Source organism: Macaca thibetana, chromosome 20 (assembly GCF_024542745.1).
Source record: "Macaca thibetana thibetana isolate TM-01 chromosome 20, ASM2454274v1, whole genome shotgun sequence".
NCBI lineage: Eukaryota > Metazoa > Chordata > Mammalia > Primates > Cercopithecidae > Macaca > Macaca thibetana.
This window is the reverse complement of record NC_065597.1, coordinates 75066423-75079953: the sequence shown is the minus strand read 5'-3', so window position 1 is coordinate 75079953 and position 13531 is coordinate 75066423. Positions and strand designations below refer to the sequence as shown.

General features: G+C 61.2%; 1 protein-coding gene and 1 non-coding gene across 4 annotated transcripts; one reads left to right on the top strand and one right to left on the bottom strand.

The window, feature by feature from the left end:
• Positions 1 to 93: 93 nt before the first annotated feature.
• Positions 94 to 164, bottom strand: TRNAG-CCC (transfer RNA glycine (anticodon CCC)). The gene has a single exon. It is a non-coding gene; the product is annotated as a tRNA-Gly (tRNA).
• A 7329-nt stretch (positions 165 to 7493) lies between these two features.
• On the top strand, positions 7494 to 13179 carry MCRIP2 (MAPK regulated corepressor interacting protein 2). Of its 3 annotated transcripts, none has more exons than XM_050774764.1 (5): positions 7494 to 7727; positions 7804 to 7933; positions 12125 to 12252; positions 12490 to 12556; positions 12827 to 13179. In XM_050774764.1, exons 1-5 carry the CDS (start codon positions 7676 to 7678, stop codon positions 12840 to 12842), a joined length of 393 nt encoding a protein of 130 aa, XP_050630721.1. In that variant the 5' UTR covers positions 7494 to 7675; the 3' UTR covers positions 12843 to 13179. The 3 variants fall into 3 exon arrangements, with proteins under 3 accessions (XP_050630721.1, XP_050630720.1, XP_050630722.1); XM_050774763.1 differs by having other exon boundaries at positions 12490 to 12591; XM_050774765.1 differs by lacking the exon at positions 12490 to 12556.
• The last annotated feature ends 352 nt before the right edge of the window (positions 13180 to 13531 follow it).

Genomic DNA, 13531 nt, shown 5'->3' with positions numbered 1-13531 from the left:
GGACGCCTTCCCTTGGTTTCCGGTTTTCTTTCCTTTATAAATCTCTGGCGTTAGCTAGAGTTCATTGTTCAAATGGGAAAAAAGAAAACCAGCTGCGCCGCCCGGGAATCGAACCCGGGTCGCAAGAATGGGAATCTTGCATGATACCACTACACCAGCGGCGCCGTCTGCTAGTGGTGCCGCCCGTGCGCCCAAGAGACTGTGACGCGAGAAGCCCTCCGCGCATGCGCCGCCCCTGGAGCCGGGCTCCGCGCAGGAGAACTAGTGGTTGCCTGGGAAGACCCAGCTGGCGAGGCTGCGGCAGTGGGAGTCTCGCGGTGCCCCCCAGCGCCCGAGGGGAAGGAGCGGGCGTGAGGTACGCGGGCTGGAGGACAGTCTCGATTCGGGCCTGAGCCATGGAAACCGTTAGCCTTCGTGAGTCGATGGGAGCGGGGCCCTGTCGGGGCGGGGCTGGGGAGAGGGCGAGCCAGGACTGGGGCCCCCGTTGGGAAGAGTTTTGGGCGGGGTTGCCGGAGGGGCGGGGCCACACCGGGGCGGGTCCGAGAGAGGAGGCGGGGCTAGGGAGGGGTGGGGTGGGACATGAGTGTGGAGGGGCGGGTTGGGGCGGGGCCAGAGCGGGGCGGGGGTGGCAGGGGCGGCAGAGGGCGGGGCGGGCAGTCCCAGCCTGCAGGAACTGGGGGGCCTGCGGGAGGGGCACCAATGGTGCCCCAGGGTTTCTCTGTGACACTGGGGTAACAGCACCAGCTCGGGGCTCACGGATAGTGTGAAGGGTCTGTCGGTGACCCCCGAAATCAAGTCACAGGCCGCGATTTGTGTGCGCCCAAGGGTTGGGGTCCCACCCTCAGAGCCGGGCCTGCTCCAGAAAGTGCCCAGCGCCTGACTCTGCAGTCAGGACTGTCTTAGCGCCTTTGCTGGGCCATTTTTCAGCAATGGGAACCCCATATCCGACATCGTTCTGGCTAGGGCGAGGACGTTGGAAGGGGCAAACCAGGGAGGGCCAGTCACGTGGCTCAGGGCAGGAGAGTGGCTTACAGTCTGCCAGTCTGGGACTGGGAACGTGGGCCATGGGGCGCTCAGGGAGTCAGGGGTCAGGGACAGCCCTGCCAGGGGATGTTGGTGTCCGCCGTGGTGGTGACTGGGCAGACTCTGCAGCAGGCTCTTCAGCCCAAGCCCATGCTTTCCTCGCCTGACTGGCCGCCTCCATCTCTCCTTCTGTGGGCTGAGGACTTTCCCTGTGCCTCCTTCAACGTGCCCCCTGCCCCCAACCCCCACCTCGAGGGGAGCCCCAGGAGGAGGGGCCTGTGATGACCAGGGGTTCTCCTGGAGTCCAGGCACCTCTCCTCACCCAGGTTTCACCTGTGCTTCCCTAGACACAGGAAAGAGGAGCCCGAGATCAGTCTCTCTGGGCCTCCCTGCTTCTCCCCTTGAATGGAGTAGTGTTCAGGAGCTGCCCACAACGCCCAGCGCATGGCAGGTTTAGTGTTGCCTGACCTCAGGTTGGTGCTGGCCTGCACGCTCCTGACTTGGGGATGCATGCTGGGTAGGCCACACCTGCCCTCGGCGCCCCCCAAGCTCAGAGCCTGGTAGGGCAGCAGCCAGACTGGATGTCTGAGTGGAGGCGTGTGCTGCAGCTGCCACATGTGAGCACACACTCTCTGGGAAGTCGTGGATGCGTGTCAGTGGCTGGCAGGGGTCTGGGATCCCCACGGGATGCCAAACATGGCTCCCTGGCTCCCTGGAAGGATCCCCCAGTCCCTGCCACTCCTGGTGGTGTCCCCCCTTGGGTAGCCGAGGTCAAAGCTGTAGAAGCTGGGTTATCGCTCAGCCTCTCCTGAGACTGAATTTGGCTCCCCAAAGCCCCTCTTGAAGAACCTACCTTTCCCTGGGTGGAAGGGACTGTGACACAGGCCACCCTTCCCAGTGTGTGTTTATCTACGCGATAAAATACCAGTGCCGCGAGCACCCCGGGCTCTGGATTCCACGCTGGGAGGGACATGGAGTCCTGGTCCTGCCCACACAGCAGCACCTGCTGGCCTTGGCCTTGATGCTCACGCCCAGTCCCTGAACACGTCCTCCTGGGAAGGATAGGACCCCTTTGCTGCACCTCCCGCTCCAGGAGTCTGCCTGACCCATCCGTCTTGGGGTCTGGCTTACAGGAGGTGCTCGGGGATGCCTAAGGAGGGGCAAATCCTGTTGCACCTTAGCTCCTCAGCCTCATCTGCCAGAGGGCCGGGAGGGCTCACACCCTCAGAGGCTATCCTGGGAATCCAGGCCCATGGCATTCAGGTCCAACAGCAGGGTCCAGCTCCTCTCCTGGCGTCCAGTGCCATGTGCCCCATTCTCTGGACCCCACCCTGGGGTCCTGAGTGTCCTTCCTAAGCCCTCTGCAGCCCCCTTCCGTCTCCATACCCCCCACCACTATCCTGGGCATCTGAGTTTTGGTGGTTGCCGTAGAAAGTTACCCCAGAGCTTGGTGACTTATTTCCTCATAGTTCTGGAGACCAGAAGCGCAAGACACAGGTGTCAGCTCCCTCCAAAGGCCCTGCAAGAAAGTCCTTCCTGACTCTTCTAGCATCTGGTGGCCCCAGGTGATCCTGGGCTCGTGACCACGTCACTCCAATCTTCCAGTCTCTATGCAGCCTTGTCCTCTGTGTCTGTGCCCAAATCTCCCTCTCCTGTCTTGCAAGGGCACCTGTGATTGGATTTAGGGCCCACCCTCATCCCAGATGATTTTTTTTTTTTTTGAGACACAGTCTCGCTCTGCTGCCCAGGCTGGAGTGCAGTGGCACAATTTCGGCTCACTGCAACCTCTGCCTCCCAGGTTCAAACAATTCTCCTGCCACAGCCTCCCAAGTAGCTGAGATTACAGGTGCCCGCCACCACGCCCAGCTAATTTTTGTATTTTCAGTAGAGACCGGGTTTCGCCGTGTTGGCCAGGCTGGTCTCGAACTCCTGACCTCAGGTGATCCGCCCACCTCAGCCTCCCAAAGTGCTGGGATTACAGGCGTGAGCCACCACGCCTGGCCCCAGATGATTTCATCTCAAAATCCTTGCCTTGATTATATTTGCAAAAATTCATTCCAAATACGGTTGCATTCTGATGTTCCAGGTGGATGTATTTTTGGGGGGCCACCACTGGATCTGGGAACAGGCTGAACAGTCCCAAACAAACTGAGTGGCAGACTCCAGCCAGAGCCTTTTCTGGGGTGGCAGTGGTTGCCTCCTCCCTCGGCAGAACCCGAGCTAGAGCCTTGAAGGAACCTGTCTTCAAGTCTGGGTGGGTCAGGGCATGGGTTTTAGATGTGGAAAACCAACAGAGGATGACTGAAAACCTGAGCTTTGTTCACTTTTTACATAAAATCTTAATATCATAACTAGAACCTTTTTCAAGAGGGAAAAAAGTACTTTTTTATTAGGATGATTGGGGTCTGTGAGGACCCTGCATGCTGGGGGAGGCCCCTTCCATCCAGCTGTCCTGCTCCAGGCCCTGTCCCCCTCCCCTGCCACCGGAAACATGGCCTCTGTGAGGGCTTCACAAACGAGGACAGTGTCTGTCCAGGGGAAGGTAGGCAGGACCAGACGGTGGGATGCTGACCTCACCAGGAGCCACAGCCTGTGCCGGGCTGGCGAGGGCTCCTGTCCAACTCCAACTGGCCCCAGGCCCCTGCAGCTGAGCTGGGGGCACATCCAGACCTGACCTCTCGGGTCCCTGCCCAGGCCCCATGGATGCCACGTAAGCATGGGAGCCCTGCCAGCTGTCCTCAGGTCAAGTGGGGCCAGGAGGGCCCCTCTGGGGCAGACCAGCCCACCCCTGGGCAGGTGCCAAGGACTTCAGCTGCCGGCCCTCACCATCTGGCATTCTGCCTTCTTCAGCTCCTTCGGCTCCCTGCTGCCCTGAGGACCCCTGGCCTCGCCTCCTGCCCCCATCCCTTTTTGCCCACTGCTCCTCCCAGGGAGCCCTTATGAGGGCTGCTCGACCCAAGCTTTGACCTCAGATGTGGCCTGTTGTTGGGGCTGGATGTTTGGGCCTCCTGGCTGAAGCAAAGGCTAGGGCTGCTGGGCTCTGGGCCAGTCCAGCTTGTCCTTGCCGCCTGCAGTGGGCCCCAAAGGTGGGGGGCCACCCTCGGGAGCCTGTGTGAGCTCGGGTTATGCCCTTCCCCACATGGAGCTTCCCTCCCCAGCACCGCCCTCACTCTAACCCAGCTGCTCCTTGCTGCCAGGTTTTCCGAAGGATCACATGCCCTCAGGCCACAGGGGCCCCAGCACCCTGTCCTGCCTCCCTGGCCTGTGTGTGATTGTGCTGAAGGCCACTGGGAGAAGCCTGGGCAGGACACAGGCTGCACAGATGGCGGGGGATCACACTGGCCTTCCTTGAAGGACACACTGCCTGGTGCTGGTGGGGGGAGGGGAAGTGGGTGAGTGGGGAAGGTGGGGGCAGCAGTGGGGGCAGAAGGCAGAAAAGAGGCAGTCCGCGAGGAGTCCTTCCTAGGGGACATGTCAGGCTTGGCCTCCCTGAATGTGGCTCGCCAGCTCCTCTGCCCTCAGGGCCACAGGCCTGGCCCAGCCCTGCAGAGAAGGCAGCTGGGGATGGAAACCTCTCTCCTTCAGCTCTTCAGCCATGCTGAGGACGGGTGCAGGGCCAAGGGCCATCTGGGTCAGAAGCTGCCCTGAGGGCTTCCCAGTAAGCCTGGAGCTCCCAGAAGAGAAGAGAAGCAGGGCCAGTGCATGGGGTGGGGGCTCCTCGGGCTGACACCCCCACCACCAAGAGCGTCCCCTCACCCCTCCATGTGGTGCATGTTTCTCCCCTGGAGATTTAGACAAAGACTCTGGGCCCCGCTGCCCACCCGCTACAGCGCCGATTTCAGCCACAGCATCCCTGACCTCTCCTCGGAGAATGTGGGGGCCACTGGACACCTCAGGCCCTGACACTGGCAGAGGCAGAGTCTCCTCTTGTTGCTGGACCAAACCGAGAGTCGGGCTGCTGTTTCTCGTGCTCTAGTAACGAGATGCAGAGGAACTGGGGAGGAAGAGGGTTTTTATTTCTGCAACCAGTTACAGGCAGAAGGCCTGGAAATTCCCGCCACCAACTCAAATTACAAAGTTTTCCAGAGGTTATGTACCTTCCAAGCTGCATGTCTATGTGTAAGTATGCATTCATCTAAAGACACAAGTGATGAACTTTTTAATTTTTTTTTTGGAGACGGAGTCTTGCCCTGTCGCCCAGGCTGGAGTGCAGCGGTGTGATCTCGGCTCACTATTTTTAGTAGAGACGGGGTTTCACTGTGTTAGCCAATATGGTCTCTATCTCCTGACCTCGTGATCCGCCCACCTTGGCCTCCCAAAGTGCTGGGATTGCAGGCGTGAGCCACCGAGCCCGGCCAAGTGATTAACTTCTTTTAATCTATAATTAAGGTTTGAGTTCTGAAGACCTTCCTCTGGAACCTCAGTAAACTGACTTAATCTTGTCTGCTGCGAAATCATGAAGGTTTGGAGAGTTCCTTCGGGCTCCCAATAAACTTGTCTGTGGAGGCCTGGAGAGTTTCTTCAGACCCCCAATAAACTTGTTTAATCCTAAATGGGTCCTATTAAGAATTCCTGGCCACGCGCAGTGGCTCACACCTGTAATCCCAGCACTTTGGGAGGCCGAGGTGGGCGGATCACGAGGTCAGCAGATCGAGACCATCTTGGCTAACAAGGTGAAACCCCGTCTCTACTAAAAATACAAAAAATTAGCCAGGCGTGGTGGCGGGCGCCTGTAGTTCCAGCTACTCAGGAGGCTGAGGCAGGAGAATGGCATGAATCTGGGAGGGGAAGCTTGCAGTGAGCCGAGATTGCACCACTGCACTCCAGCCTGGGCGACAGAGCGAGACTCCGTCTCAAAAAAAAAAGAAAAAAAGAAAAAAGAATTTCTTCATTATCTTGTCATGCTTCAAGGCCCAGAGGAGGACTGGGCACAACTCTTGGTGGGCTTTTGTTACATTCCAGCCTTTGAGGAAGGGCGCTGGCTTTTTTTCTTTAGAGATGGAGTCTTGCTCTGTCACCCAGGCTGGAGTGCAGATGTGATCTTGGCTCACTGCAACCTCCGCCTCCCAGGTTCAAGTGATTCTCCTGTCTCAGCCTCCCAAGTAGCTGGGACTACAGGTGCGCGCCACCACACCCGGCATTTTTCTTTTCTTTTTCTTTTTTTTTTTTTTGAGATGGAGTCTCACTCTTTTGCCCAGGCTGGAGTGCAGTGGCATGATCTCGGCTCACTGCAACCTCTGTCTCCCAGGTTCAAGTGATTCTCCTGCCTCAGCCTCTGGAGTAGCTGGGATTATGGGTGCCCACAACCATGCGCGGCTAATTGTTTTTTGTTTGTTTTTAGTAGAGATGGGGTTTCACTAAATTGGCCAGGCTGGTCTCGAACTCCTGACCTTAGGTGATCCACCTGCCTGGGCCTCCCAAAGTGCTGGGATTACAGGTGTAAGCCACTGCTCCTGCACAGCTTAGCTTTTAATATTTAACCACTCCGCATTGAAATAATTGTTATGTTAGGGAGGCCTGTGTTAGTGAGACCTGGCCTGCTACATTCTCGCATCTGTGGGGCCGGTACAGGAGCTACAAGGGCCGAAGAGGCACCTCAGCGTGGGGGCCAGGACGTGGGGCAGAGTGCAGCCAGGGTTCTGACTCCTGGGGTGGGAGACTCCCAGGGCATCATGTCTCTACCCAAGTCCAGGGGGATGATTCCCTTTTTCTCTTCTTAGATCCAGTCCCAAGACCCAAGCCAAGGGTGACCCTTCACACCGGCTCAGGCCTCTGCAGGCATCTTGGCTGAGGCTCCCCAAGAGGCTTGCCTACAGCCTCTGCGCAAAGCAGCCCAGCACAGACTCCCCCAGCACAGAGCTCCCAACACAGAGTTCCCCAGCATAGAGCCCTCCAGCACAGACGCCCCGAAAACAGAGCCCCCCAGCACAGTCCCCAACACAGAGCTCCCCAGCACAGAGCCCCCAAGCACAGACGCCCCCAAGCAGAGTCCCCCAGTACAGAGCGCCCCAGCAGAGTCCCCCAGCACAGAGCCCCCAACACAGACCTCCCCAGCAGATGCCCAACAGAGCCTCCCAGTGTAGAACCCCCCAGCAAAGCCCCCTTGCACAGACACCTCCAGCACAGAGCCCCCAGTACACAGACCCGCAGCACAGGAATCCCCCCAGCACAGGGATCCTCTAGCACAGGGCACCTCAGCACCGGGACCCCCAGCACAGGTTTTCCTCCAACGCCTGTCAAAGGTGGGCCCTGGGGCTCCCAGGACCCTGCTCGCACATCGCGGCTGACCCCGCAGGGCCCTTGGGACCTGCCGCCAGCAGTCTGAGTCCGGTGCCCCGGGACTCACCTAGCCTCCAGGCAGCAAGGCCTTTCCCGGGCCGCAGGGCGCTTCGTCCGCCTTGGCCTCGCGCCGCCGGGGGCTGGGGCGGGGTTGCTGCCGGCTCCGCCCCCGCCTGCCAGCTTCCCAAAGGGCCCGAGCGCTGCCTCCGCCGCGTGTCCCGGGGTTGGCCCGAGCCCGTGCGGGCCCTTTAAGGGCCGGGGGCGTGTGACGGGCCCGCCCCCTCCCCGCAGCGCCCGCCGTCCGTTAAGTGCGAGCCCGGGCGCAGGGGCCGGATCTGGCCGGGGGCCGGCGGTGGTGTGGAAGCGGCGCGCCATGTACACCATCACCAAGGGGCCCAGCAAGCTGGTCGCGCAGCGCCGCACAGGTGCGCACGGGCCGGGGAACGGGGACGGGGACGGGGCAGGGCGCGGCGGCAGCTGACCGCCCTCCGGTTCCCGCAGGTCCCACGCAGCAGCAGGTGGAGGGCCGGCTCGGCGAGCTCCTGAAATGCCGGCAGCCCGCGCAGCCGACCTCGCAGCCCCCGCGGGCGCAGCCCTTCGCGCAGCCGCCGGGACCTTGGCCCCTGTCGAGGTGAGACGCGAGCGGCCCCGGCCCGGCCCGGCTTCCCCTCCCCCGCCGGCCGCCCTGGCGCGGAGGGTGACCTTGGGGGAAATGTTAGTGAGGTCCGGCCACGTGCTGCGGGCGGGGCGGGCGGGGCGAGCGCGGCGAGCGCTCCGGCGGCTGGGGGTGCGCGGGTCCTGCCCACTACGCGCCCGCGGGCCTGCGCCTAGCGCTTCCGCCTCACCTGGCCGGGCCCGGGCCCCCAGCGGGGAAAAAGCCGGCCCGCTCTTGGGTCGCGGGGGCCTCCATCGGCCGAGGCCGGCGCTTCGAGCGACCTTGGGCGGCGGCTGGAACCCTGACGTGCAGCAGGCCCAGGCCACCGTTCGCGGAGAGCGCCGGGCGCTGCTCCTCAAGGTCTCCCGGCTCTGCCCTTGCAGAGCTCAGTGGGGGAGAAGTGCGTGTGCTTCCGTCGGGCAGGGCCTCTGCCCTCCTCCGGCCTTCACCCCAGACACCCAGGCAATGGGGCCTCCTCCCCTGCGGTTGCTTCTGCCTTTCCTAACCCAGTGTCCTCCCAAGACCACAGGCGCCTCAGTCCAGCCACTGTGGCCTCCCCTTGGAACCTCAAGGGTCCCAGTGGGCAACACCAGGCCCACTGGCTGTTGTCTCTCTTTTTTTTTTGGAGACTGAGTCTTGCTCTGTCTCCCAGGCTGGCGTGCCGTGGTGCGATCTCAGCTCACTGCAACCTCTGCCTCCCGGGTTCAAGCGATTCTCCTCCCTCAGCCTCCTGAGTAGTTGGGACTACAGGCGCCTGCCACCATGCCCAGCTAATTTGTATTTTTGTATTTCACCATGTTGGCCAGGATGGTCTCGATCTCCTGACCTCGTGATCTACCCGCCTCGGCCCCCCAAAGTGAATTACAGGTGTGAGCCACCGCACCCGGCCTGTTCTATTAAAGTCCCCATCTGAGGTCCTCTGTCAGCCAGTGAGACATGTGGGAGTTGAGTGGACTTCACCCCATGTGCGGCAGGGCTGGAGGAGCCCTGGGCAGGGCAGGGTGTGTGCTGCCCTCTGCTCCCTGGGGTCACCCACCTCCCCACCCCCAGGCCCCAGTGCTGGGAGCTTCTGGCAGCAGTGGGACCTCTGCATGAAGCCCCCACCCTGCTCCTGCACCTTCTTGGGGCAACCACCTTCCCTCTGTCTTTTTTTTTTTTTTGAAATGGAGTTTCGCTCTTGTTGTCCAGGCTGGAGTGCAATGGCAGGATCTCCACTCACCGCAACCTCCGCCTCCCAGGTTCAAGCGATTCTCCTGCCTCAGCCTCCTGAGTAGCTGGGATTACAGGCACGTGCCACCACACCCAGCTAATCTTGTATTTTTAGTAGAGTCAAGGTTTCTCCATGTTGGTCAGGCTGGTCTCGAACTCCCAACCTCCAGTGATGCGCCCATCTCGGCCTCCCAAAGTGCTGGGATTACAGGTGTGAGCCACCGTGCCTGGCCAACCAACCCCCTTCCCTCTGAACCACCCCACCCCACGCTGCCACCCATCTCCCTGCCTCATTTTATTTTCTTCTTTCTGCGACAAGGTCTTGTTCTGTCACCCAGGCCGGGGGGTGCAGTGGTGCAGTCATGGCTCACTGCAGCCTCAACCTCCCAGGTACAAGCGATCCTCCCACCTCTCAACTTCTTGGGTAGCTGGGACGATAGGCGAGCACCACACCTGGTGAATTGTTAAATTTTATGCAGATGGGTCTCACTATGTTGCCCAGGCTAGTATTCAATTCCTGGGCTCGAGCAATCCTCCCGCCTTGGCCTGTGGAAGCGTTGGGGTTATAGGCGTGGGCCACTGTGCCTGGCCCTGCCCTGCCTTTTTTTCTCCTTGCTGCTTTTCGCTACTCCTCATCCCTCACTGACTGGGCGCAGGAGGAGGGTGTCGGGGTCCCTGCGCGTCTCCTCTGGTGCACCCGGAGGGTCAAGTCTTGTCATCCACGACGTGTGCTGGCTCTGGTTCCTGCCAGGTACGGGTCTGGGCACTGCCCATGACGGTGACAGGCCAGATACACCTTTGTTTGTTTTTGAGACGGAGTCTCGCTCTGTCACCAGGCTGGAGTGCAGTGGCGTGATCTCGGCTCACTGCAACCTCCCCCTCCCGGTTTCAAGTGCAACCCCAGCCTCCCGGGTAGCTGGTATTACAGGTGCCCGCTACCATGCTTCGCTAATTTTTAGTATTTTTAGTAGAGATGGAGTTTCACCATGTTGGCTAGGCTGGTCTTGAACTCCTGACCTCAGGCGATCCGCCCTCCTCAGCCTCCCAAAGTGCTAGGATTACAGACGTAAGCCACCAGGCCCTGCCCAGATACACCTTTGAAAAGTTCTTCCTCCTGGTGGGAGACGGGTCGGGAGGCAGTAAGATAAACTAAGGTGATATAAGTCATTGAGGAGATGAAATGGGGCCATGTGGTCACCTGACCCCAGGGCAGATGGAGGGCATGGGGACTGCCACAGGAAGGGACAATGGGATGAACCCCACAGGGCGAGAAGGGGCAGCCTGCGAGAGACGTGGGGGTCTGAGGCCCAGTGTGGGCAGGCTGGGGGGTTGGCTTGGGGGCTGTACTAGGTCAGGGCTGTGGACTCTGTTGTTGGATTTGCGATGATATCCTAGCGTTGCCCCCACTCAGCATGTGGTGTGCTCAGGTGGATTCTCTCCCAAGCCCAGCTTCATGGGCTGAAAAAAGGGTGAACTGTGGAGGGGAGATGAAAGGATACACTCCACAGCCTTCAGCTCCCTGGGCTGAAGTTTGCCCGGAGCATTGTCCCTGGAAGTGGGAGAGGTTGGCAGTGGTCCACAGGTGCACGATGGGTGGGTGCCCTTTCCCCCAGAGAGCCGCAGCCTTACATAACCAAAGCCCCTGGGGCGGTGCCTGCCTCCCGGGGCCCATCTCAGCCCGAGGGCCGCCACCTCCGCCCTGCGATTCACAGCCCCTGGCAATGTTCTTCTCTTCTTAGACATTGATAATCCAACCGCCAAGCTTTCTTGGAGATTTTGGCTTTCCAAGATGGGAGTGGGTTGCAGGCAAGAGGGCTTTCCAAGTGGACAAACTTTATTTCCTCTGGTTTGTGCAGAAACTCAGGCAGCGGGCAGGCCTGGGAGGTGCCGGTGCCCCTGCCCCTGTCCCATCTCCACCACCTGCACGTTTTAAGATCCTCTGCGGCCACCAGACCCTGCCAGCCCTGGGGCCGGCGGGACCCTGCGCCCCTCAAGACGCTCCTCTTTATTTTAGTGCCCCTCTCAGCTGAGGAGGAACCGAGAGCGGCGCTGGGGCACCTGAGCCCAGGAAGGCAAGCAGGCCGGCCGGGACCGCGAGTGCCTGGCGGAGCAGGCGCAGCCCAGGACTCCCGGCTCCCACCTCCGGCTGTAGGTGCGGCCCCATTCCCTCCACAGCCCTGTGCCGGGCTTTGTGTGCTCAGGGCTTGGCCAGCTGGGGCCGCCCATCCCTGCCCTAGGCCCTGCTGGCCTGGACGGGCCCAGGGACCTGCTAGATGTTGCGTGCGGCACTGCGGGAGCCATCTCATTTGGCATCGCCCCTTGTCTCGGGCTGGTGGGGAGTGAGTGAGGGTTATAGTCACTCTCCCCACTCAGGGTCTGCCTATCCCGGCACCCAGTGCTCATCCCATGGGACCTGGGGGCAGCCAGGGAGAGGGCAGAAGCCCCTCGTTCCCGTCCAGGTCCATCCGTCCACGGAGGGAAACATCATGGAGATGGAGGCGCTTCTGTGGGGTGAGAATGTGGCCTAGAATCGCACCCAGAGTGGGGGTTTGGGGCAGAGAGACATGGTCATGGGCCGGGTCATGGCTCAGGTCAGAATCTGGGCTGCTGATGGGATGCAGGTGGCAGCACGGGCACCTGCAAGACCCTTGGAGGGGCACGGAGTGGGGCCTGACCAGGGGTCTGGGACACCAAGACTGAGGCCCCCACCCTACAGTCACTCACTTCCCTCAGGGCAGAGGGCTGCAGGTGTAAGCTGAGCTGCCGATGACTTGGGGCCTGCAAGAGAGAGGCCTGGGCCACTGGCTGCTGCAGGTGGCTGCTCTCTGGGGTTCAGGAAGTGCTTAGGCTGGCCGGGTCTGGGGACAGTGGGCTGGCCCGGGGCTGCTCCTGAGTTCTGCCAGGCAGCACCGGGCCTGGGACGGGCACCAACCATGTCCGTCTCCTCCCTTCCTGCAGTCCAGGGCCAAGGCTTGTGTTCAATCGTGTGAATGGCCGGCGGGCCCCCTCCACGTCCCCATCCCTCGAGGGGACCCAGGAGACCTACACACTGGCCCACGAGGAGAATGTCCGCTTTGTGTCCGAAGGTAGCGAGCGGGGCCAGAGGGTGCGGCCCAGGCTGCTGGGTGCAGTAACGTGGACCCGGGATGGCCCCACTTCAAGCTGACCCCCAGCCGCTGCAGGGCTGTGCTTTTCCTTGGCACTCTGCCCTTGTGTCCTGTGACCAGCCCTGTGTGGGGCTGGAGTCCAGGGTGATCATCAGGCCCTGGGTGGGCGATGGGGTGCCTGGGACCTGGCTCAGCCCGACTGCCCTCCTCCCACAGCCTGGCAGCAGGTGCAGCAGCAGCTGGATGGTGGCCCAGCCGGTGAGGGCAGGCCAAGGCCTGTGCAGTACGTGGAGAGGACCCCCAATCCCCGGCTGCAGAGTGAGCCCCCCAACCCTGTCCCCCCAGGAGAAACCCCCCAGTCCCTCTGATCCTGACCCAGGCCCTGCCAGGTTCCCACCCCAGGGGATGAGGGAGGGGACTCTTGTGCAGAAACTTCTTCTTCCCAGCGCCTGCTGCACTCAGAGTCCGGGTGAGTGGCTTGTGGTTAGCTCCAGGGGAGAGATGCTGGCCAGCCTGGGAGGCAGCATCACTGCCCAGCGTTCTCTGCCCACAGACTTCGTGCCCATTGACCTGGACGAGTGGTGGGCACAACAGTTCCTGGCGAGAATCACCAGCTGTTCCTAGTGGCTGCTGGGAGAGGGCGCCGCTGCACAGCCGACCTGTGGCCAGGAGAGAAGCATGAGGCCCCACCCACCCACCGCGCCTGGCTGGGTGCCGGCCACACCTGAAGTGCCAGCATTTGGACTTTTGCACCTGTTGTTCCCTTGGCCCGGCTGTCCCAACCAAGCTGCCATGGCCAGGGGCCGAACCCATCTGACCTCAGCCCTGTTCACTGTGCCCAGGGACCAGCGACCGGCCCCTGGGGCTGGTGGGGAGGAGCTCCAGGCTAATAAAGTCGAGAAACTGCCTTTTTGGAGTGTCTTTGACTTGGGAGGGTGTAAGGGAGTCCTCATGTTCAGTTCCAGTCCGCAGCCTGGGACACCAGGCCCAGCACAAACTCCCCTTGTAGCCCTGTCCCCTCAGGCCCTTGGCTTCTCACCCAGCTGCCCTCTGACAGGTGGGAGGAACGTTGGCCAGCTCACCTTGCTTGGAAGTCTGTGTACCCCACTTTGCACCTCCTTCCTCTCCCGTTGGCGTTGACTGGGACCAGAGCCGAGACTCAAGGCCTAAAGACATGAAAAGGTCCTGACCACCTCCCCCCACCACCAGGATTGGGGCTATGTCTCAGAACGCCAGGCCCCATTCTGAATCCGCGGGC

Bases quoted from the DNA above. Each gene is read 5' to 3' on its own strand.
- MCRIP2 (XM_050774763.1), top strand. From the start codon at position 7,676: ATGTACACCATCACCAAGGGGCCCAGCAAGCTGGTCGCGCAGCGCCGC. The intron at 7,934-12,124 runs GTGAGACGCGAG...CCCTTCCTGCAG, and splicing joins GGACCTTGGCCCCTGTCGAG to TCCAGGGCCAAGGCTTGTGT. The intron at 12,253-12,489 runs GTAGCGAGCGGG...CTCCTCCCACAG, and splicing joins TGTCCGCTTTGTGTCCGAAG to CCTGGCAGCAGGTGCAGCAG.